At 43.5% G+C, this 21,131-nt stretch overlaps 1 protein-coding gene across 4 annotated transcripts; it reads right to left on the reverse strand.

Annotated features, from left to right (window-relative positions):
- Positions 1 to 15,124: 15,124 nt before the first annotated feature.
- PENK (proenkephalin) lies at positions 15,125 to 19,808 on the reverse strand. 4 transcript variants are annotated; one of them, XM_058831993.1, is made up of 4 exons: positions 19,577 to 19,808; positions 19,305 to 19,399; positions 18,979 to 19,120; positions 15,125 to 16,107 (listed from the first exon to the last, which is right to left on the reverse strand). In XM_058831993.1, exons 3-4 carry the CDS (start codon positions 19,114 to 19,116, stop codon positions 15,442 to 15,444), a joined length of 804 nt encoding a protein of 267 aa, XP_058687976.1. In that variant the 5' UTR covers positions 19,117 to 19,120; positions 19,305 to 19,399; positions 19,577 to 19,808; the 3' UTR covers positions 15,125 to 15,441. The 4 variants fall into 4 exon arrangements, with proteins under 4 accessions (XP_058687976.1, XP_058687974.1, XP_058687975.1 ...); XM_058831991.1 differs by lacking the exon at positions 19,305 to 19,399; XM_058831992.1 differs by lacking the exon at positions 19,305 to 19,399 and having other exon boundaries at positions 19,573 to 19,808.
- Positions 19,809 to 21,131: the final 1,323 nt, after the last annotated feature.

Here is a 21,131-nt window from a genome sequence, read left to right on the forward strand (position 1 = left end):
CTGCAATGAACTTTGAATTTGTACCAGAAGATCCTTTTCCTAAGTGATAATAAGAACACAGCAATGAAACTGTCCACACGTGACTGTGCTGAAAAGAAATAAAATCAAAAGAACTGCTGCAGCTAGAGAAGCCACGGTAACAGTTCTGTGAGTGATATTTTTATTATTGACTTTCCAGTAACAAACCTTCACATGTCTGGCGTTTGTTTTAATCATAAAAAAATCTATTAAACATAGGAAACAGGGAAGATGCACAAATAGATCAATCTAAAAGAACATCACTAACAATATCAAAGCAAGGGTAACCACACAGCCAAGAATGCCTGAAAATGGCAGCTCACCAGCATGTTTATTCACCTCTGTACACTTGGTATATACTCCATTTTATGAGAAATTAGGAGACATCGTAAGAGGCTGTTGTGGTTTAACTCCAGACCTCAACCAAGCCCCGTGCAGCCGTTCGCTCTCTCCCCACCAGTGGGATCAGGGAGAGAACTGGGAGGACAAAAACTAGAAAACTCGTGAGATAAAGACAGTTTAATATGGAAAGCAAAAGCTGTGCACACCAGCAAAGCAAAAGAAGGAATTAATTCACGGCTTCCCATGGGCAGGCAGGTGTTCAGCCATCTCCAGGAGAGCAGGGCCCCATCATGTAATGGTTATTCAGGAAAACAAATGCCATCACTGCAAAGGCCCCCTTCCTCCTTCTTCCCCCCACATTGTATACTGGACATGATGCCACATGGTCTGGAATATCTCCTTGGTCAGTTGGAGTCACCTGTCCTGGCTGTGTCTCCTCACAGCTTCCCATGCACTCCCATACACACCCATACACTCATAGCAGCAGGAGAAGCAGAGAGGCCTTGGCTCTCTGTGAGTCCTGCTCAGCAACAACAAAAGCATCTCGACATTATCAACCCTGTGTTCAGCACAGAACTCCAAAACTGAGCACCAAATTAGCCGCTGTGAAGAAAACTGCTCTAGCCAAAACCATCACAGAGACATGTCAAATTAAGGCCATCAAGTCTACCAAGTCTACCAAGCAAGTATATTAAAATAATTCACTATTCTTTTTTTATGTGCATAAGAATCAGTCAAACACACATGCTAAAGTCTACCCATGCAGTGGGGGATTTGGCTGAGGTTTCCTCATGGTGTGTATCCTCTGGCATATTTGCAATTGTTAATGTGATAAATTTGACAGTATCTCAGTATATGCATGTTTGATACATGAAATTGTCACAACTGCTAACAGCCATGCATGGTAATTGTAAGTATAATTAATTTTATTGGCCTTTTGATTGGTGGTAAAGATTAGGGTTAGAGAATTGCTCTTGTCCTCAAGCCAGCTGGACCTGTTGAATATTTCTGGTGGATTATACATTGACCAATACATTTTGTTACTAAAAATGAGAAGATGTTTACTTGCAAGGTGCTGAGATGAATGGTATTGAAAGGTATCTTTGCTGTTGAGCTGCAATAGGTGCTTTAAATATATGTTATTAATTACTGGTAATTATTATTATCCCACAGCTTTTAATAAATGGTTATTGAGTATTTACCAATATATTAATAAGTCATTCCTGTATTATCAGCATGTAAAACTTAAAACTCTACTGCCAAAAAGAAAAAAAATGGATTTAGTAGAATAGGATTGCTTTATTAAAATGCTTGATAAATTATTATCTTACTGGGCAGCTGAATTACTTGGGTTTGTAATTTTAAAACTTAATATAAACCATTCACATGTTGCAAACAGATGTGACAAACAAATTCTTGGGTAAGTACAGACAAGTGATATTTTAACATTTTCTGACAAAAGCCATTTTTGCAGAGTGTTTAAATCATGTGGCAATATGCATTCATACGTTTGGAGGAACAAAAAACTCCCGAATATACATAATTCCTCAAAAGGTGAGCTGTTTAGCTCTGACAAAGACTAGTGAGGAAAAGAGCCTTTCTCTAGGTCACTAGTATTTGTTGAAGTTAGTGAATTGATAGCATAAAAACAAAATGTCAGTTTATAAGGACGCAGAAAGAAGCATATAATGTCAGCCTGTGATAGTGAACTAAGTAATGTGATTGACTTTTAAGAGTAATCCAATACTGAATACAAGATGACAAGTAGGAATCCCTTACTACACAGTGCCTATGACAACCTTAACTCTCCAATTTTAATAATTTTAATGGCAGGAAAAGCTCCAGTTGTTTCCTGTGTCAAATCATACTTCTGATCCATACAGGTCAAAGGCATCAGCCTGAAATCTCACCAGATAGATATGTCTTGTGTTAAATGAAATCACAGTTACAGTCTTATTAATTCATCAGAAGGAAGCAAAATCTTCAACACAAATCTAACATATCCCTTGGATCTGTGCATAGCCTTTCTAACAGATTTGGCCAAAACTCAGGACTACACTGGAGCACCCATTAGGCTATGCACTCTGCAGTGAACTTGTCATCCTACTTCAAGATGAAGTTGATCAGGGATATGCAGAAACTGGCTGTACACCCTATAAATGAAGAAGAAAAGGAGTTCCAGCTCACAAAACTTGGATCTTGTACCCTGAATCAAAGCATGAGTTGCTTGCTTTCCAAGGAATAGTAGGGAGCACTGAAGGCCTCCTTTCCTATGGTTGGCTTTTTTTTTTTTTTCCCCTTTTAATTGGTTCAATATACTTCATCAAACAGCCAAACTAATTCAATCTCCACTGAAATAAAAATTAGTAGCTGCTGTATGAGATTGCTGTTGTAATACTGCTGAGGTATGATCCAGGGGATAACTGTAGGCCATTGCAGCTATGGGAGGGTTTGTACTTACAGGCATGTTAGAAAAACTTTCAATACTGTAAAGAAAACTGGCTGACTCAGCCCTTTGAGGGCTACTGATATTCCAGGCTGGTGGCAATGAGATAAAAAGAGGAGTGTCAGGCCAATTAAAAGGGACTTAAGGGCATTGGATTAAGTGGTTGATAGGGTAGGGGCACAGGTGGTCTTTTCCTCAGTCCCTTTAGTGTCTGAGAAAAACAGTGAAAGGAATAGGAGAGCTCACATTATCAGCAGGTGGCTCAAGGGCTGGTGTCATCAACAGGATTTTGGGTTCTTTGATCATGGGGCAACTTTTACGGCACCTGGCCTGCTTGAACCAGATGGGCTCCATATCTCTGTTAAGGGCAGCAGGAGTTTAGCTCATGAACTGGTATAACTCATTGAGAGGGCTTTAAACTAGGTTTGAAGGGGGAAGAGGATGCACATGGGCTGTCTGGAAGCAGGCCCAAGGGTGGAAAGCCTGAGATAGGGGTGAGATCAGCAGCCCAGCTGAGGTGTATGTGTACCAATGCACACAGCATGGGTAACAAACAAGAGGAGCTGGAGGCCATGGTGCTACAGCAAAGCTGTGATATAGTCACCATCACAGAAATGTGGTGGGATGATTCACATGGCTGAAGCACCACACTGGATGGCTGCAAGTTCTTCAGAAGAGACAGGAAAGGGAGAAAAGGTGGAGGGGTGGCCCTTTATATTAGGGAGGCTTTTGATGCTGTGGTCATTGAAACTAACAACTATGGGTAAGAATTAAGGGAAGGCCAACAAGGCTGACATCCTACTGGGAGTCTGTTATTGTCCACCCAACCAGGAAGAAGAGGTGGACAATTTATTCTATAAACAGCTGAAGAATGTTTCAGGATCATCAGCCCTTGCTCTTGTAGGCAACTTCAACTTGCCAGACATCTGTTGGGAACTTAATACAGCAGAAAAGAGGCAGTCCAGGAAGTTCTTAGTGTGGAGGACAACTTTTTGTTTCAGCTGGTGGGTGAGCCCACCCGGGGAGGGACTATGTTAGATCTATTGTTTGCAAATAAAGATGGGCTGGTGGGAGATATGGTGGTCAGAGACTGCTTGGGGGACAGTGATCATGAAATTATAGAATTCTTGATATTTGGTGAAATGAGGAGGAACATCAATAAGACTTCTACATTGGACTTCTGGAGAGCAGACTTTGGCCTATTTAGGAGACTTATTCAGAGAGTTCCTTGGGAAGCAGCCCTTAAAAACAAAGGACTTCAGGAAAGGTGGACACGCTTCAAAACAGAGATCTTGAGGGCATAGGAACAGACTGTGCCTAAAGACAAGTCGACAAGGCAAATGTCCAGCCTGGATGGGCAGCAAGGTTTTGAAGGAATTTAGGAATAAAAAGAGGATGTATCATCTTTGCAAGGAGGGTTGGGTCTCTCAGGAAGTATTTAAGGGGGCTGCTAGAGCATGTAGGAAAACAATTAGGGATGCCAAAGCTCAGTTCGAACTTAAAATGGTGATTTCTGAAAAGGATAATAAAAATGTTTTTACAAATATATTAATGGTAAAAGGAAGAGTAAGACTAACATTTGTTCTTTATTAGATGTGAGAGGGAAGTTAATAACTGCAGATGAGGAGAAGGTAGAGGTGTTTAATGCTTTCTTTCCCCAGTTTTTAGTAGGAAGACTACTTGCCTTCAGAACAACTGTCCTTGTGGGTTGGTAGATGGTGTCAGGGAGCAGAATGGTTCCTCCATTACCAATTGGGAGACAGTCAGAGAACTGCTGAGACATTTGGATATTCATAAATCTATGGGACCAGGTGGGATCCATCCCAGGGTGATGAGGAAGCTGGCAGATGAGTTTGTGAATCCGCTCTCCATCATTTACCAACAGTCCTGGCTCACTAGTGAGGTTCCAGATGACTGGAAGCTGGCCAGTGTGACACCCATTCACAAAAAGGGTGGGAAGGAGGATCCTGGTAATTATAGACCAGTCATCCTGACCTCAGTACCCAGTAAGTTAATGGAGCTGCTTATACTGAGTGCCATCATGCAGCACTTACAGGATGCCCAGAGTATCAGACCCAGCCAGCAGGGATTAGGAGGGGTAAATTGTGTTTGACCAACCTGATCTCCTTTTATGACCAGGTGACCTGCCTGGTGGATGCAGGAAAGGCTGTGGATGTTGTGTACCTAGAGTTCAGCAAAGCCTTTGACACTGTCTCCCACAGCATTCCCTGGAAAAGCTGCCAGCCCATGGCTTGGACAGGAGCACTCTGTGCTGGGTTAGGAGCTGGCTGGATGGCTGGGCCCAGAGGGTGGTGGTGAATGGGGCTGCATCCAGCTGGGGGCTGGGCACCAGTGGTGCCCCTCAGGGGTCTGTGCTGGGGCCAGAGCTGTTCAACATCTTTATTGATGACATGGATGAGGGTATTGAGTCCTTCATTAGTAAATTTGCAGATGACACTAAGCTGGGAGCGTGTGTTGATCTGTTGGAAGGTAGGAGGGCTCTGCAGAGAGACCTGGAATGGTTGGATGGATGGGCAAAGTCCAATAGGATGAAGTTTAGTAAGTCCAAGTGCCAAGTCCTGCATTTTGGCCATAACAGCCCCCTGCAGTGCCACGGGCTGGGGACAGTGTGGCTGGACAGTGCCCAGGCAGAAAGGGACCTGGGGGTACTGGTGACAGCAGCTGAACATGAGCCAGCAGTGTGCCCTGGTGGCCAAGAAGGCCAATGGCCCCTGGCCTGGATCAGGAGTAGTGTGGCCAGCAGGAGCAGGGAGGTAATTTTTCACCCTGCATGGGTGAGGCCACACCTGGGGTGCTGTGTTCAGTTCTGGGCCCCTCAGTTGGGAAGGACGTTGAAACACTTGAGCACACCCAGAAGAGGCAACAAGGCTGGTGAGGGGCTGGGAACACAAACCCTGTGAGGAATGACTGGGGGAGCTGGAGTTGTTGAGCCTGGAGAAAAGGAAACTCAGAGGTGACCTGATCACTCTCTGAAACTCCTTGAAAGGTGGGTGTAGGGAGGTGGGGGTTGGTCTCTTTCTCCAGGCAGCAGCTGACAGAACGAGAGGACACAGTCTGAAGCTGCACCAAGGGAAATATGGGTTGGATGTTAGGAAAAAGTTTTTTACGGAAAGAGTGATAAAGTACTGGAATTGTCTGCCCAGGGAGGTGGTGGAGTCACCATCCCTGGATATGTTTAAGATGGATGTGGCACTCAGTGCCATAGCTTAGTTGAGGTGTTAGAGCTGGGTTGGACTCAATCTTGAAGGTCTCTTCAAACCTCATGATTCTGTGAATTCTGTGAAAATCCTTAGCAAATGAATTTAAGCCATCCTACAGTCAGCCTACAGAGACACTGCAACTCTAGAGCTGTGGACATGTGCAGGGATTCTTCTGCAGGCCTGTGCATGCTGCGTCCATCTTCAAAGATGCTGCTTATCTGCGTCCACATCTAGCCCTGCAGATGCTTAATGTTCTTTAATTGCCATGTCAGTCAAAGGGCAGCTCCAGTCTGTGACTGAGAAGGTGCCTGGAGTATGTGCCTCACCAGCTCCAGGTTTGTGACCTAGCACTATCCAGGTGTGGTATCTGTGAGATTACACTCATATCTGGTGTAAGGGCACCAGCTGCAGGGCACCAGTGCTTGTTGGCTGCTTCCTTCCAGAGAAAATGCACAGCTGATGTTATATTCCCTAGGAAGAGAGCACAGAGCCTGTCATCATTGTGTCTAAAGACACTTCAGAATTTAAGCTGCAGAAACTCAAATCTCTGAAAATGTGAAACATTTGGGAAAAAGCTGCTGTTGACTGTGCTCTTTGCAGGGGAAAAAACAGATGCCTTGTAGACATTTTTAGACAAATGAGGAGAGGACAAAACCATAACATTTTCTGTTGTATGCAGAAAACTGGCTTTGCTTCCCAGAATGAAATATCATATTCCCCAAAAGAAGCCAGGGAGGAGAATGATGTCTTAAGTTAGTCAGATATACAAAGTCATTTAGTATGTAGTCTGACCAGTTCTTCCTGTCAAATGGTATTCCCTTCCTCCCAATTAATTGAAAGGCTAAAATAACCCTCTTTAACTCTTTTCAACTTGAATGATGAGTATTTAGACTATTTTACTAGGATGGGTTGTTTATTTACATGTAGGTATAATGGCACTTGAATGTACTCAATTTACATTTTTCTTGTATACTCAAAAAAATGAGTTCTTATTTAAGTGATGGTAGAACTGAGGACTATGAAAATGGGTTACCTGATCTCTTTTAGCCTGAATAAACAACATTCACTGTCACTGTGCAGCTGTAGAGCCTAATGGTGATGGAGCAGTAATAGTAGTGCTGGGGAAACTGCAGTAAGGGGAAGGAAAGATGGTATTCCTGCTCAGGAGGTATCCCTTTTCTGAGACCATTTTCTGAGATCAGGGACTGGGTTGGATTAGGGATTTTGAACTCCAACAATACAGAGCAGAAGACAAAGGGAATGTACTGATGTATGTCTGGGCACTTAGGCTGACAATCTGCTGTTTTATAGTAGCTGAAGCTTCCTCAAGGTGTGACTCAATGCACCTGCTGAACTTGAATAATCAAATAGTCTGAAAATCTCTAACCAGGAGGAAGTGCAACCAGGAGACCAAAAGAAGCGGAGAACGCCAACAGTGACAGCAAGCCACAAAAGACCTCAAAGGAGTGCAAGAACTGGAGGGGATGTCTTCAGTAGTGAGGGATATTATTTCGAAAAGGATTTCGTCTGAGAATTTATCACTGCTATGCCTGTTTATTTTGCCTCAGGTTAAGGTCATTTAGTAATTTAATTGCTCTTCTCATTAAGATACTGAGAAACTGAATGACGATGGTATTCACATTTACACAAAGAATGTAGAGCAGATTTGCTGTTGTGCTGTCACCGTTTCGGTCAGGCTTCACCAGTGACCTCAGCCTCTTGAGGGCTTGCAAGGTTTGATGCTGGGACACTGAAGTTGGTGAATTTGAAAGGCATTTGCAGGCATCACATGTTCTGAATGGTCATGATACTGGGAACAGATTTGTTTTATGCAGTGATGGTGAAATTCCTGGAGCCTAAAAGATCTCTGAAAAATCCACAGGGAGAAGATATTACTTCTGAAACTCATCTAGCCTGAGAATCTTTTTTCAGACTTTTTGTCTCAGTTACTACAGAGAAATTCAGTATGATGGATACCTGGGAGTGAAACATATCCCCTGTCTTCAGTCTGCTGATCAACAAACAGCTTGGTTAGCAAAGTTTAAGCATGCAACAACTCCCATAGAAGTTCTTTGATTAATTTCCACTGTGTCTGTTCAGATGGAAGCTGACAGCTTTTCTTCTGTCTGACAGGCAAAGAATCAGTTAATCATGTTCTGAGAATGACTTTGTCACATTAACTGTGTCAATTGCTGTCATAGCATGACAGCTATGCTGTATTAACAAAAATTAAAGTAAAAAAGGTATACTTCCACATAATATTTTTTTAGGCAGAGAAATGTGATGCAGTTGAAATTTCAGCCCTTGTCAGCTAGTTATTTTCAGAGATGAAAAGGCAGAGAAATGTGAAAGTCCCACTGTAAAACTCATTTATACTGCAGGTCATGATTGAAAAACACTGGTTTATATGTACTAAGAGAGGCTTGTGTGCCTGATCTGCTTCAGCTGCTTTTATGAGAGAAAATTGCCTATCATTTGTGCTGTTGCTGCCACTGCAACCTGCTCATGAAAAAAAAGCATTGCCTGAATAAATGTTTTAGAATATTTTACAGGGCATTAAGTCTAAAAGTTAAGATGCAGATTCTCATGGAACTATAGGAGTGGTTTTCCTAATCTGGTATCCTGTAATTTTGTATGGATTAGAATTGTGAGAAACCCAGACCAGACAAACGCACACACGTCTCACTGCAACTGGAGTGAAAGTCAGTGCATATATTTAAACAGTGCAAAAATTTAAAAAGTAGGAAAATACAGGGTCCCTGGTAATCAGCCGTGTGGGCTGGGGAAGACTGTGTTGAGAAAGAGGGTAATGCCAGAGAAGCAAGAGGCAAAACTCATGTATGTCCTGACAGACATGGACAGCTGTGAGAAGATTTAGTACTCATGATCTGTGCATAAGGAAATGCCATCCTTCTCCTTGAGGAAGCAGCACAGCAGCACAGAATTTTAACTAATCTTTTAGCAGAGTGATGTGCTTTTGTGACACCTATTTAACCTTGAGAGATTTCATTCCCTGGTTTCAGCAAGGATTACAGTAAATGATCAATTTAGGTAAAGTCACAATCTAATTAAACAAATTCAGTCTAAATCCCTGCTGGGCCAGTAAAGATTTGTCTGTCAAATACCTCTAAGCATTTTCATTTTCTATAGCAACAGTTAATTGGATATGCAACTGTCAGTTTAAATGCTTTAAATGAGGCTGATGGGATTAGTAATTGAATGCCCGGATTAATGGTTTACAGCTGGCTTTGCTGCCCTGCTCCTTGCTTACAACTATGCTCATGGTAACTCCCTATCCTTCTCAGGTGAATGAAATAGTGTAATAGTGCAACTGCAATATAGTTATGATAGAATGAAATACAGGTGATACAGGTTTGATACAGCCAGTGTATTCCTGTTGACACATAGAACTATTTTTAATACTGCAGGAAGCAACGAATTATGATCAAAATGCTAAAAGTAAAAACTCTGAGAGCAGCCACCTAACCTCCACAGCTAGCAGCTGGAACTGAAGGTCTCAGTAACTCTCCAATTAAAGTAGTCTTTTATGGTTTGAGTCAGAAAGGAAACCTCAGTGTGGTGGGTGGTAAAATTAAATCTGAGGCTGTGAGCGGAGACTGGATTTCAAGGGAAGTGGAAGAGATCAAGTCTGTGCACTGCCAAAGTCTCTGCTGTTGGAGAAAGAGACCAAACTGCAAAGTTTAGCCATGTAGAGGAGTCTCATTGGTGACGGCTGAATCTCTTATCTTGCTGGGAACTGAAGAGAAGGGTGGAAGCATTATGACTCTGATAGGGAAGCAGTTACACTGTTCTCTGTGTGATTTTTAAGATCCCTCTTTACTGCTTTAAAAGACCAGAAATACAGTATGCTCCTTGGAGTATCACAGGTTTCAGGGCCAGCTAACCTGTTCCAGGAATTTCTTCATTCTCACAGCAACCTAGAGTCAGAAAACTTTACAATTCATTTGTCTTTTTAAGTTGAAAATTTTAGCATGGTCTTGGTGATATAAAAAGGAAGGTTTTTTTTGTGTCCAGCTGATCGCTGTAGTGCTTGAAGAAGAAAGCTATAAGGAAAACTTTCTGAGGCACTGACAAGTATACATAAATTACAGGGCTGTGCTATGAATTTGTTATTTTGCTTTACATGTTGGCCTCCAAAACCACTCTTAATGACAGAGACCCTTATCCACCATAAAATGAAAATTTAGGTTCTTCTTAATTAAGTTCCCTTCAGAATTAAGATGAGCCAGTGCATATTTAGAGTCTCTGTTGAACACAGTATAATAATACTTATTTCAGAATATTAAATTAGAACATGTTTCTGTTCTAAAGATTCTATCTTGGGAAACATTATCTGAATCAGCTAACAACATTAGATGTTATAATTATGTATTATATTGTATTTATGATATAGTTATAAACAATTATAAAGTAAATTATTATAACTATTTGGAAAGAATTACAAAGTAATGATTGTAATAATAACCTTGTAGTTATTTATATTTATTATATATCATATGATATTTTAATTTACCAGAAATAAACAAACAGGAAATTCAAAGTTATGCTCTGCATATTTCAGCTCAAAGAATATGCCAAATTCAGCTGAAATGTAGAAATAGATCTATGGCCTTTGCTCATTATCTCAAGATTTAAGATTAGGTTTTCGGGTAGAGTGTCAGCTGCAAGCAGTTTGGTATTCAGAAATCACTGTATTCATCAACTTCTGTCTCTCTCCTGTATGTGAACTCCATTTACTTCAGGAAATACCTTTTTATTTTGTTTTTCCTTCCTGTAATGAGTTTCTATTAAAAAGCCCAACTCATCCTTGTCTAACCTCAATTAGACTATCTTTTTTCCTTTTTGTTCCTAATGCAGAGGCATTACTCTCTTTGACTGGTCTGGTCCCCTCCAGCATACATTGTTAATATTAATTTATTTTTCTTATACTTAGTATTCAGACCAATGATTCTATTCTGAAACAATGATAAAAGCCAGAAAAAGGAAATGTAGAATCCTGGTTTTGGTCTCAGAATGACATTTCTTTCTTCAGAATACTTTTGCAATTAATTTTATTTCTAGACATCAGGCTTTCCTCCTTTCTTCTTTTATTTATATAAAGCAATACAGCTATTTCAATAATCTTCTGATGAAGTGATAGTTCTAGGAATGTATTGTAAGAGGAAAATTAGTGGGGCCTTTCAGAACTTGGACTGAGACGGAGAGGCCTTTTTTCATCTCCCAGCTCAGTAGATCCTATCTTCAACCTTATTTTTGATTTGTGATTCAGGAAACCTTGATTGATTCACTGCCACATTTTGAGCTGATTTAATTTGAAATGTTAATTACTGGAAATGTTAGAACGCTTTAGAGTTAAAGAGCACCTGAATGATGGCATAACTGAAAGTCATAAAATAAGAAGTTCCACATCAACAGAAGAAATTAGACCTTATTCTAATTTCACATCTTTTAAATTCTAAGTGTTAGAGCAAAAAAGTGTGTGACTGGAGATATTTTCAATTATAATGGAAGGAACGGGGGCTATTCATTTTTACTATTTCATTTGGAGAATCAAAGCCACATCTCCCTTCCATGTACATTGCCTCCTACCTGCTCAGCCCTGGAAGAGACTTGTGTCGCTTTGTATGGCCTTACTCCAGTTTTGGGTTGCATGCATATATCCCAGTCAGATGTTTGTACCAAGTGCTTTTGTTTTGCTACGTAAATTCACAGAATCACTGAATCAATTAGGGTGGAAAAGATTTCTGAGGTCATTGAGTCCAACCTGTGACCCAACACCACCATGTTCAACTAGACCACAGTACAGAGTGACACATGCAGTCTTCCCTTAAACACCTCCAGGGAGGGTGGCTCCCCCATGTTCCTGGGCAGCCCATTCTAATGTCTAATTGCCCTTTCTGTGAAGACATTCTTCCTAACATCCAACCTAAACCTCCCCTGGTGTTCCTTAAGACTATATCCTTGTGTCCTATTCCTGGCTGCCTTGGAGAAGAGGCTGAACCCCACTTGGCTACAACCTCCTTTTAGGGAGTTGTAGAAGGCAATAAAGCTTACCCTGAGACTCCTTTTCTTCAGGCTAAACAACCCCAGCTCCCTCAGATGCTCATCAGACTTGTGCTCCAGACCCTTTACCAACCCTTGGTTGCACTTCTCTGGACACACCCCAGCACCTCAAAGTCCTTCCTGAGCTGAGAGGCCCAGAACTGGACACAGGACTCAAGGGGTGGTCTCACCAGTGCTGAGTACAGAGGGACAATCACTGCCCTGGTCCTGCTGGCCACACTACTCCTGACACAAACCAGGGGCCATTGGCCTTCTTGGCCACCAGGGCACACTGCTGGCTCATGTCCAGTACCCTCAGATCCCTTTCTGCCTGGTCACTGTCCAGCTACACTGTCCCAGCCTGTGCCAGTGCAGGGGGTTGTTGTGGCCAAAATGCAGGACTTGGCCCTTGGACTTATGCTATTGGACTTCATACTATTGGATTCTGCCCATCTGTCCAGCCTGTCCAGGTCTCTCTGCAGAGCCTTCCTACCCTCCAGCAGATGGACACTAATGACCAACTTGGTGTCGTCTGTGAATTTGCTGATGGCAGATTCAATCCCATCCTCCAGATCATCACTGAAGATATTAAAGAGTACTGGCCACAGCACTGATCCCTGGGGAACACCACTAATGACTGGATGCCAACTGGATGCACCACCACCACTCTCTGGGTCTGGCCAACCAGAGAGTTCTTAACCCAGTGAAGGGTGCACCAAGATGTGGCTTGCCAGCTTTTCCAGGAATATGCCATGGAAGATGATGCCAAATGATTTTTCCTTTTATATATTGTTCATATATATTCATAGCTCTGTAGACTGTTATTATATAGTAATACAGTTACCTGACTTCAGTACTTTTCCTACTAGACAAATCCTGAGGGCCTTCTAATCTTGCTTCCTAAGGAACTGAAGGTCAAGGCACCTTCCCAAGACACTTTCCCATAAACAATAAGCAACGAAGGTGGGCCTTGATCCAAGAGGGGGAATTACTTCATCACCTGTATTTCTAACTGGGGACTCTTGTCAATTATGCTAATTTGCTAAACTTATTAAAGCCTATATGTCCTATATCATGTGTGCACCTTTGGAACATTTTCAGTGTGAATTTCTGCATGTTGTGCAGCTGGAGGGACCTTCATTAAAATCATAACCACATTTTATCACCTAACTTTGGCTCTTGATTTTAGGGCTCAAAATGCAACAAAGATGGTAGAAAAGGTGTCATAATGATATAAGTTTAAAGGTTTAGTTGATCAAAATACTTCATTCTTCAATATACATACTAGATCTCTTGAGATCTGGGAGTTTTATCCCTTGTTAAATTACCAAGTTTTTGTTATCTGTGAAGGATGGGTAAAAACAACTGGTAAACTGTTTACATCATCAGGTACACCAATGCTTGTTTTAATTTGAAGGCCTGCAAGGGTCCCTCCCTGGCCAAATTACAGGTGAGTAACTTTCTAGGGAAAAGAAGTGACTTAATATTGAAGTGGAATACTAAGGATGGCATTTTTGTTCTTCCTGGAGTGTATGTTTAAAGCAAACCTGTTGCTCATGGCTGCATCCCACCTGTGGGTTTGTGCTCCAGAGCAGCCCTAGTGTGCACAACCCAAAGTTCTTGTGGATGAAACCATTCAGGTGAAGTGTTGCTCTCCAGCCACTGTGGGCAGGTGCAATGGAGGAAAGAATGGGAAGACTTTTCCTGTGGCTGGTGGAACTCTATAGAAAGGTGATAGGGAACACAACTGAACCCTTAAGAGGCCATGGAGCTTCTCCAGGCACCTGGATTTTCTGGGTTAAAAGATTTTATATTATCAGTTCTGTACAGGAGGAGGAGGAAAATAGGTGCCCTGTTTTTTATTGAAGGAAAAGGAATGCCTTACATTTTAGCAAGTCTTCAGCAGGATTTTGACCACTTCAGACCACCCATACCATCCTCTAAGAGCCAAGCCTAAAATCGTAACTAATTGTATGTGACGAGGCCTTCAAGTTTGTTTTGAAACACATCTTGATTTTTACAAGTCCTAAGTACCTAGACAATTCCATTGCCTTGAAATTAAAGTCAGACCTTTAATTTGCCTTTTTTGTAAATAGGTAGTACTGTGCAAAACTGAAATATGGATGCTGAATGCAGAGTCATGGAGAGTTTTAGGCAGTGCCGTGGTCATGGCAATTTTCATCATGTTAATTTAGGTAGGAAGTGACCAGTAACTACTGGTAGGTAAGGGAAACACTGCTAGTAGTGAGGAAGTACTAGTAGGTGAGGGAAAACTGCTCACAGACTAGGAATAAAGGGGGACAGTCAGAATTATGGAAGGAGTTGTACTCTGGGATGGGATCTGGCCTTTGATGTAAGTGCCACCTGGTTAAATTGCTAAGGATCTACAGTGTTAGTGTTGGCTTTTCTGCTTGCTCTCAGATTTACTTATACTGCCTTTGTTTGAAGCAGAGAAGTCTGACCAGCAGTTTCCTATATTTCAGTTATTCCAAGGTGATTTATAGCAGCTGAGGAATCTAACACAAAACTATTCCATGGAAAAACATTTGTCAGGTGCCCTGCAAGATCAGGTATTTTTATGCAGTTTTGGGTCATGTTTATTTTGCATGAACTTTTATCTTACCACTTTTTAAACTAGTGTTTACTGTTTTAAGGCCAAGTGTACAATCCTATATTGGATGTATATCAAAGATATAACTAATCTAACATATCACTGTGTTGTACACTGGAGAAATTATTTTAGTGCCTAAAGTCAAACACACTTGTGATTCTTCTTTTTTAATATCAATTGTTGAATGCTATGAATTTTAAATATAGGCTTAAATATTTATTCTGTTAACTGATTAAAATTATTTATTATTCTGGTGTTCTAAGAAACAGAAAAGTAAGACAAAAATATGTTTCAACTGTTGTGTGTGCACTACAAATTCTGTAATTACGGAAACAAAAGGTTAACATCGCTCTGATGATGGCTTAAAGAAAAATTGAGATGATATTTCATTAAACAACAGAGAGAAAAAATAGCACTTCAGAATTTTTGCAGTTAGGATGAAGAATTTATTGTATGTACAGTTAAGCAACTCTACTGTAGATGTAGTTCCTCTTTAAAGAAAATGAATACAGTAATCAAAATAGTTCTAGCATGGGAATTACAATACAGACTGAAACTTGACTAAACCAGAAATTAGTTAATTGACTTAAAAGAACACGGAACCTGAAACAACAAATCGCAGTTTGCATCATTAACCAAGGACAGTAAAAAACTGTACAGTACAAGCAACACGTTACAATAAGTTATGACAAATAAGGCAGTCTTTCTCATTTAGGACAAAAGGGATAAAGGAAAAGGTATTAAAATCTCATAAAACCACCATATCTCTTTTCCATCTCTGGGACTTCTTTGGAATAAGTTTCCCCATCTTCTTCTGAAGGGAGAATGGAGTCGGCAAAGCGCTTAAGAAACCCACCATATCGTTTCTGGTAATCCAGCCACCACTCTGGCCTGCCCACTCTTCTCATGAAGCCACCGTATCTCTTTTGCAGCTCTTTGGCCTCATCTTCCAATTCAGGGCTGCGCTTTATGCTTCTCATGAAGCCTCCATACCTTTTGCTGACATCGCCGTCGTTCTCATTTACCTCTCGATAGTGTGCCGCTTCAGGGTTATCCCCTGTTCCTAGAAGCTCCTTCAGCAGATCAGAGGAGTTGGCAAGGGCGTCGTCATCTGAGTCTTTCTTCATAAAGCCTCCATACCTCTTAGCCAGGATTTCTCCTCCGTTAGCTTCATCCTCTGGTTCTGCTCGATAGAGCTCATCCATTTTCTTCATGAACCCCCCATATCTTTTCATGAAGCCTCCGTACTTCTTCGCAAGCAAATGGTTCTCATCCAGCTCTTTCTTGTCATCCGGAGCAATGTTGCCATCCTCAGAGACATCCAGCTTTGTCAGCTGCAAGAACTCCTTGCAGGTCTCCCAGGCTTTGGCAGAGGGCAGTTTTCCTTCACATTCTAGTGTACATGCCTGAAAAATGGATGTGGTTTACTGAGAATGATTTGATAGTAACTATCACCTCATGATGACTTTACCTTAGATTTACTTGTTTATAAAAGAGCATGAGTGAGCCTCTCTTTGTGACTGGCTTGGAAGAAATGCTCTTTGGGAACAGCTGATTTGGTACCTGTCTGTTTTGAAGTTCTTCATATCCCTCTCTGAAGGACAACGTAGTCTCCACCCTAAGAGACAGACTACCAGATAATATGAATTTTGGGTCCTCTATGTCAAGGTTGCCCCTATCTTTCTGTTTCAAAGGAAGCCACAAGTACAGTTCTTGTGTCTCACTTACACTTGTGTGAGTAATGGTTTATTTTTTTTTTTCAATTTACTACCGGGAAGGTAAAAACCAATTGTGATTTACTGCATAATGCAAGTGTAGAAGCATATTCAATCTTCATAATTAAAAGTATCATTCAGAAATTTTAGAAAATGAGTTGCACAGCATGGTATTGCAAAGAAGCCAGCTGTACTGTACTGTTCAGTATCTTCAATACACTGCATAGCTTTAAAGGCTGTGTGTTGCCATGAGTTTCTCTTCGTGGAACAGATCATTCTAACATGTAGCAATAGAAATGTAGAAATACAGGCTCTCTTAAGCAGGATCAAAGTTCCATTTTTGCTAGCTGGAAAGCAGTGACCGTCAAAGAGAGAGGAAAAAAATCCTAGGCCGTGTTGTTTCTGACTGTGTTGAAAAATTGTCAGGCCCCAACAAACAAAAACTTTCAGTACCTTGTGCATATCTCATAACTTGTCTTGTGATGATAGAAACATAGATATTAGCTATGATTATCTCCCTTGTGTCAGGGGAATTTATGTCTTGTGCAGCCATACCCTTCAGTTATAAAATAAAGTGATTCCAGTGTTTTTTCTTCTTGCCCATGGTTTTCATACCACAATAAGTAAAGAAAAATCATCAATATTTTCAATAAGAGAAACACTCATTCTGACTATAGATGACATGTTCTAAGGATCCTAACATACTTTAAAGTGTGAAATTAAACTCCAGCACAGCTCTCTCAGATAGGTCATTGTCCACTGCACAAGCTGTCTCTTGAGCCTCACTTTAGTCTGAGAAATTTAAATATGATATTTTTGGTACGATCACAAGAAAATTAAAGGGATTTATATATTTTGCAACACAATAATTTAACTGGCACTATGTGCTTATTACTATATATTACAGTCATGCTGTAAAGAGATTAAGATTTCAGCTTCAGTCTGGCTTTGGAATTGCTCTGAATCAAAGCATGAATAGGTCTCTCCCTTTCTCAGCTAGTTTTAATAATCTCCTCTTGTCAGATGAACACACTCCCTAAGTGTGAGTGACCAGGTACAACTCCTCTCTTACAAATACAATGTGATAAATTCAATTATATTACTAGATACTAATATCTAGAAACAATAGTTTCCAAGAATTGTTCATACATGTTTAACAAATACAAGGTATGCTACATTGCTTTTTCACCTAGTTAGCTAGCAAACATTGTTACAGGATGAGACTTTGATTCTTTCTTTAATGATTACTGAAGGTGTGCAAGAGAGACTGGCAATACAGACATGCAGAACATATACTCCAAAAAGCACAAATCCCTCTCTCGATAAGGGCAAAATACCACTTTTTTTACCCTAGTTGACATAAAAGCTAAAGTTTCGTTGAAAGCTAGTGTTAGCAAAGGGAAAAACCAAAACCAAAACAAAACTAAGTAGAGGGAACTATTTTGCTAGCTGTCTAAAGAATATCGCCCTTCTGAGCCTGCAATGGCTAAGAGGTCTTGAGCTTTCAAATTAAGCAGAAGTACCTAGTGGTTCCTAACTCTGTGTAAGGTTAAAGAGCCCAGTTCTTCCTTTTGCACGCTCCCAAGTAACCAGTGACATGACAGCAACAAAACTTTTAAGATCATTTTAGATGTGCCGAGAGCATGATGCCTCAATGTGGGTGTATTTGAGGTCAGGAACAACCGATGCCACTGGCAAAGTGCTTGGCAGCCAGAGTTCTCACCTTCTTCAGGAAGGGCTGAGGGACCCCAGGCTTTCACTCATCCCGATCTTTAAATTTCAAGTTGAGCTGCCTCTGTGACTATTCTTTTAAATAGTTTCTACATCATGAAGTTTGCAGATAATCCCCACCCCCCAGTGCCCCTCATTCCGGATTTAGCACAATCTGTTTTAGAAGCCGAAGTCTTTCACAGGCATATCCCTAACGCTGTGCAGAACCGTGCAGAGAGGAGAGGCAGCGAAGGTACTGCTGCTCAAAGAGGCTTTAAACCCACTTATTTTTTTAGAGAGATTTCAGGCAGATCTTTTCAGCTCGACAGCCGTCCTGCCCGGAGAGAGCTCATCTTACCATGGAGTCAGCGGACAAGGGTCGGCACCCTCCGTCCCGTTCTGCTCGGCTTACCCCCGCCCTGTCGGCGTTGGAATGCCCGGCAGCGACCCCTCCTTCCCCAGAGATACCCTCTCCGGTCGGATTTCCCTTCCTCCTTAAGCTTTCACTCTGCTTTTTCCTTGTTCCCCGCGGGGCTGTTCCTTTGTCCCCATCCCCGAGGGCCGCCGCTCGCCGTCGGGCAGCGGGAGGCACGGGCGGCCTTGGGTGGCTCCTCGGGGCGCTCTGGGTTTGTATCAGCGCTCTCCGCTCGCTCCTCGCCCCCTCTGCCCAAACCAGCTTCTCCCTCTCTCCCCCGTTCAGAAAAAGGGTCTTCCGAGCCACCCCCTGCCACTTCCCCCACCATTTATTTTTCTTGTTCCGCTGCTTTTTCCCGCTGCCCCCTTCCTCCCTTCAGAGCTAGGGGGAGGCGGTGCGGGGGCTGCGGGGGCTGAGGCGGCCCCGGTGCCGCTTACCAGGGGGTGGATGCCGGCGCGGGGTCCCAGGCGGTAGGCGCAGGCGGCGCAGTCGCGGCCGCAGTCGGCCCGCGCCCTCGGGAGCAGGCAGGTGCTGAGGGCCAGCAGCGAGCAGCCGAGTCTCAGGAGCAACGCCATGGGGCTGCAAGAAGGACAGGTCAGCCGGCAGCCGCCTCCTCCCGCTCCCACCCCCGCCACGGGCTCCCCCCAGCCGCGATAGGGTTCAAACCAACTCCGCTAAGCTCACGCTTTTCAGAGCCGGGGTGATGGCGCTCGCCAGGTAAGCGGGAGTTTGAACTAAGCAGGCGCTTGGCAAGGCAACTGACCTGCGTTCGGAACAGGAGCGGACCCGGAGGATGAAGCGCTCAGAAGATCCCGTTTGGTGAAAGTGTTCGTCCCCAAACACTTTATCCCTCCCTGCCTGCAAAAGCCGGCACCACAGCGGGAGAAGAGACGCACCGCGGAGCGGCACGGACGGGATCCCGGCCCCTCCGGGAAAGGGTTTCCCACGGGACCCCCCGAGCAGCAGCCCCGGCAGAGCCACCCCGGCCCTCCCTCGGTCCCGACCGCCGGCAGAGCAGCTCCCTCACTCACTCACACACACACGCTGCCCTCGGGGCTCCCGGGAGTTGCCGAGGAAGAAGCTGCGCCTTGATGAAGCCTCGGCGTGGGAGCCACTATTACTTATAGCGGGACCGAGCAGCCTCCGGAGAAGCCCCGGGGGAGGCAGGCACAGCCGGGGCCTGCTGGCAGCTCCAGCGAGGGCGGCTCGGGGGGCGCCGAGCCGAGCCCGCTGCCGGGGCCGGGCGCGCCGCTGCGGAGCGTGTGCGGGCGGCGGCGGCGGCACTTTATAATTGGGGACCGCGGGGAGAAGGCGGCCTCCCCCAATCGCCGTCGGGCTCCCGCTGACGCGGCGACTACGACATCCCCCCCGGCACCACCGCCCCGCCGTCCGTGACTCCAGCGGGGCTTGGGATGAGGGGGTGTGTGTGTGTGTGTGTGTGTGCGCGCCCCTGCTATCGGGGAGGGGGGAGCGGGGAACCGGCCCCGGGAAAGTTACCGGGCGAAGTTTTCACCGGGGGCGGGCGGGGAATGAGACAGCGCTTGAGTCATGCGGGGGTGGGCGTCAGGGACGGGGAAAGGCGCCCCGAGGCTGTGGGGGCCCCTCGGAGGTAACCCCACTCCCCGGGGCAGCGGACGCAGGTTCCCGAAAGAGCCTCGCGCAACGCGGAGAGTGCTACCGGGTTTGGGAATTTTTGGTGTGGGCTTGTTTCTTGTTGGTTTTTTTGTTTGGTTGGGTTTTTTGTTTGTTTGTTTGTTTTTAATTCTTTTTTCCTTTGTTTCCTCCCTCTCTGCCGCTTTGCCAACCCCCCCAAACTGCTGATGCTGAGAGCTCTTGCTGCACGTCTTCTGCCTCCCTTCCTGAGCCTCAGGTGTAGGGGAAGCAGATTTTATTAGATCAAGGAAGAAGACAAGGGTTTCAATTTGAAACTATTAGAATTCACAACTATGAGTAGATTTGCATTGTTGCCACAATTTTGGTGCCCAGGAGAACACAAATAGGAAAGAACCAGAGAGAAGCAAACCTCTGAGTACTTCTATAAGGTTCTCAAGCACAGCAGTCAGGGCTGCTCACTGTTGTGCTCTGACTGACATCTTGGTGAACAGGCATAAAGAAATGACACTCATCCCCGATACCTCTTGTTTGTAGAGGGCCCCAGCCATGCTCAGCTGCATTTCTTCGACTGTCATTTCTCCTACTTCCAGCCCCAGATTATTTCTAGCTGGTCTATATTATCTTGATTTTCTTCCAGCGTTGTTCTTCAGTTAAAAGAGCATTTTCCCTCCTCCTGGTGTGTTTCTGGGATGGGGTTATTCTCTTCAGTTCTCATTTTGCTGAAGTGAACAAGCTGTGCTCTTCCTCAATCTGTCCTAAGATGTCATGTAAATGTTCTGCTCTGCATTTGCTATGGTTGGAGTTCATAATTTCTGTGCATGAATGATGGGAACAGAACACAGTATGTCAGTTGAAATTTCATTAGAACAATAATGCGTAATTATGTTCCCTGGAGGAAGAAGACACCTCAATTTATACCTCCCCAGGTCTCATTTGCCTTTCCTGATGCTGCAGTACATTGATGTCACACAGCCAC

This window comes from Poecile atricapillus, chromosome 2 (genome assembly GCF_030490865.1).
Source record: "Poecile atricapillus isolate bPoeAtr1 chromosome 2, bPoeAtr1.hap1, whole genome shotgun sequence".
In the NCBI taxonomy this organism is placed as follows: domain Eukaryota; kingdom Metazoa; phylum Chordata; class Aves; order Passeriformes; family Paridae; genus Poecile; species Poecile atricapillus.

What these genes read in the sequence shown, in the direction of transcription:
- PENK (XM_058831991.1), bottom strand. Translation starts at nt 19,116, where the DNA reads ATGGCGTTGCTCCTGAGACTCGGCTGCTCGCTGCTGGCCCTCAGCACC. An exon ending in GCGCCGGCATCCACCCCCTG is followed by an intron (nt 16,108 to 18,978) that starts GTAAGCGGCACC and finishes TCCATTTTTCAG; the next exon opens with GCATGTACACTAGAATGTGA.